Raw genomic sequence first — 437 nt, forward strand, 5'->3', positions numbered from 1 at the left:
TTAACCTTCCGTCCCTCCCGTTACCTTTCCATCCCTCCCGCATCCCGTTAACCATCCGTCTCTCCCGTCTCTCCTGTCAACCTCCCGTCTCCCGTGCGGGTGCAGACGTGCCTGGAGCGGCTGCGGCAGAGGGCAAGGAGAGAGGAGTTGGGGATCCAACTGGGATACCTGGAGCAGCTCCATGCCCAGCACGAGCACTGGCTGGTGGAGAAGACCACGGAGTGAGTCTGAATCCGTCCCCTTGGCACCTGAACCGGCCTGGTTTTGGGATGACGCCCCTGATTTGGGGGTGTATGTGGTTTAACCCCTTCCCTTCCTTCTCCAGGGTCCACTTTGCGGAGGTGAAGCACGCGCCCGTCCTGCTGCTGGACGTGGACAAGGACTTCGAGCACGACGCGGGCGTGCAGGGCGTCCTCATGGCACAGGTGGGCACGGCC

At 62.7% G+C, this 437-nt stretch overlaps 1 protein-coding gene across 1 annotated transcript in view; it reads left to right on the top strand.

Annotated features, from left to right (window-relative positions):
* The window catches only part of LOC104515099 (deoxyguanosine kinase, mitochondrial-like), a gene marked incomplete at both ends in the record, with an annotated part of 1,162 nt that extends 737 nt beyond the window's left edge, over positions 1–425 (top strand). The window contains 2 exons of the mRNA XM_010158950.1: positions 106–221; positions 326–425. Coding sequence (XP_010157252.1) covers positions 106–221; positions 326–425 — 216 coding nt within the window. The remainder of the gene's footprint in view (positions 1–105; positions 222–325) is intronic.
* Between the last annotated feature and the right edge of the window lie 12 nt (positions 426–437).

This window comes from Eurypyga helias, unplaced genomic scaffold, assembly GCF_000690775.1.
Source record: "Eurypyga helias isolate BGI_N326 unplaced genomic scaffold, ASM69077v1 scaffold28419, whole genome shotgun sequence".
NCBI lineage: Eukaryota > Metazoa > Chordata > Aves > Eurypygiformes > Eurypygidae > Eurypyga > Eurypyga helias.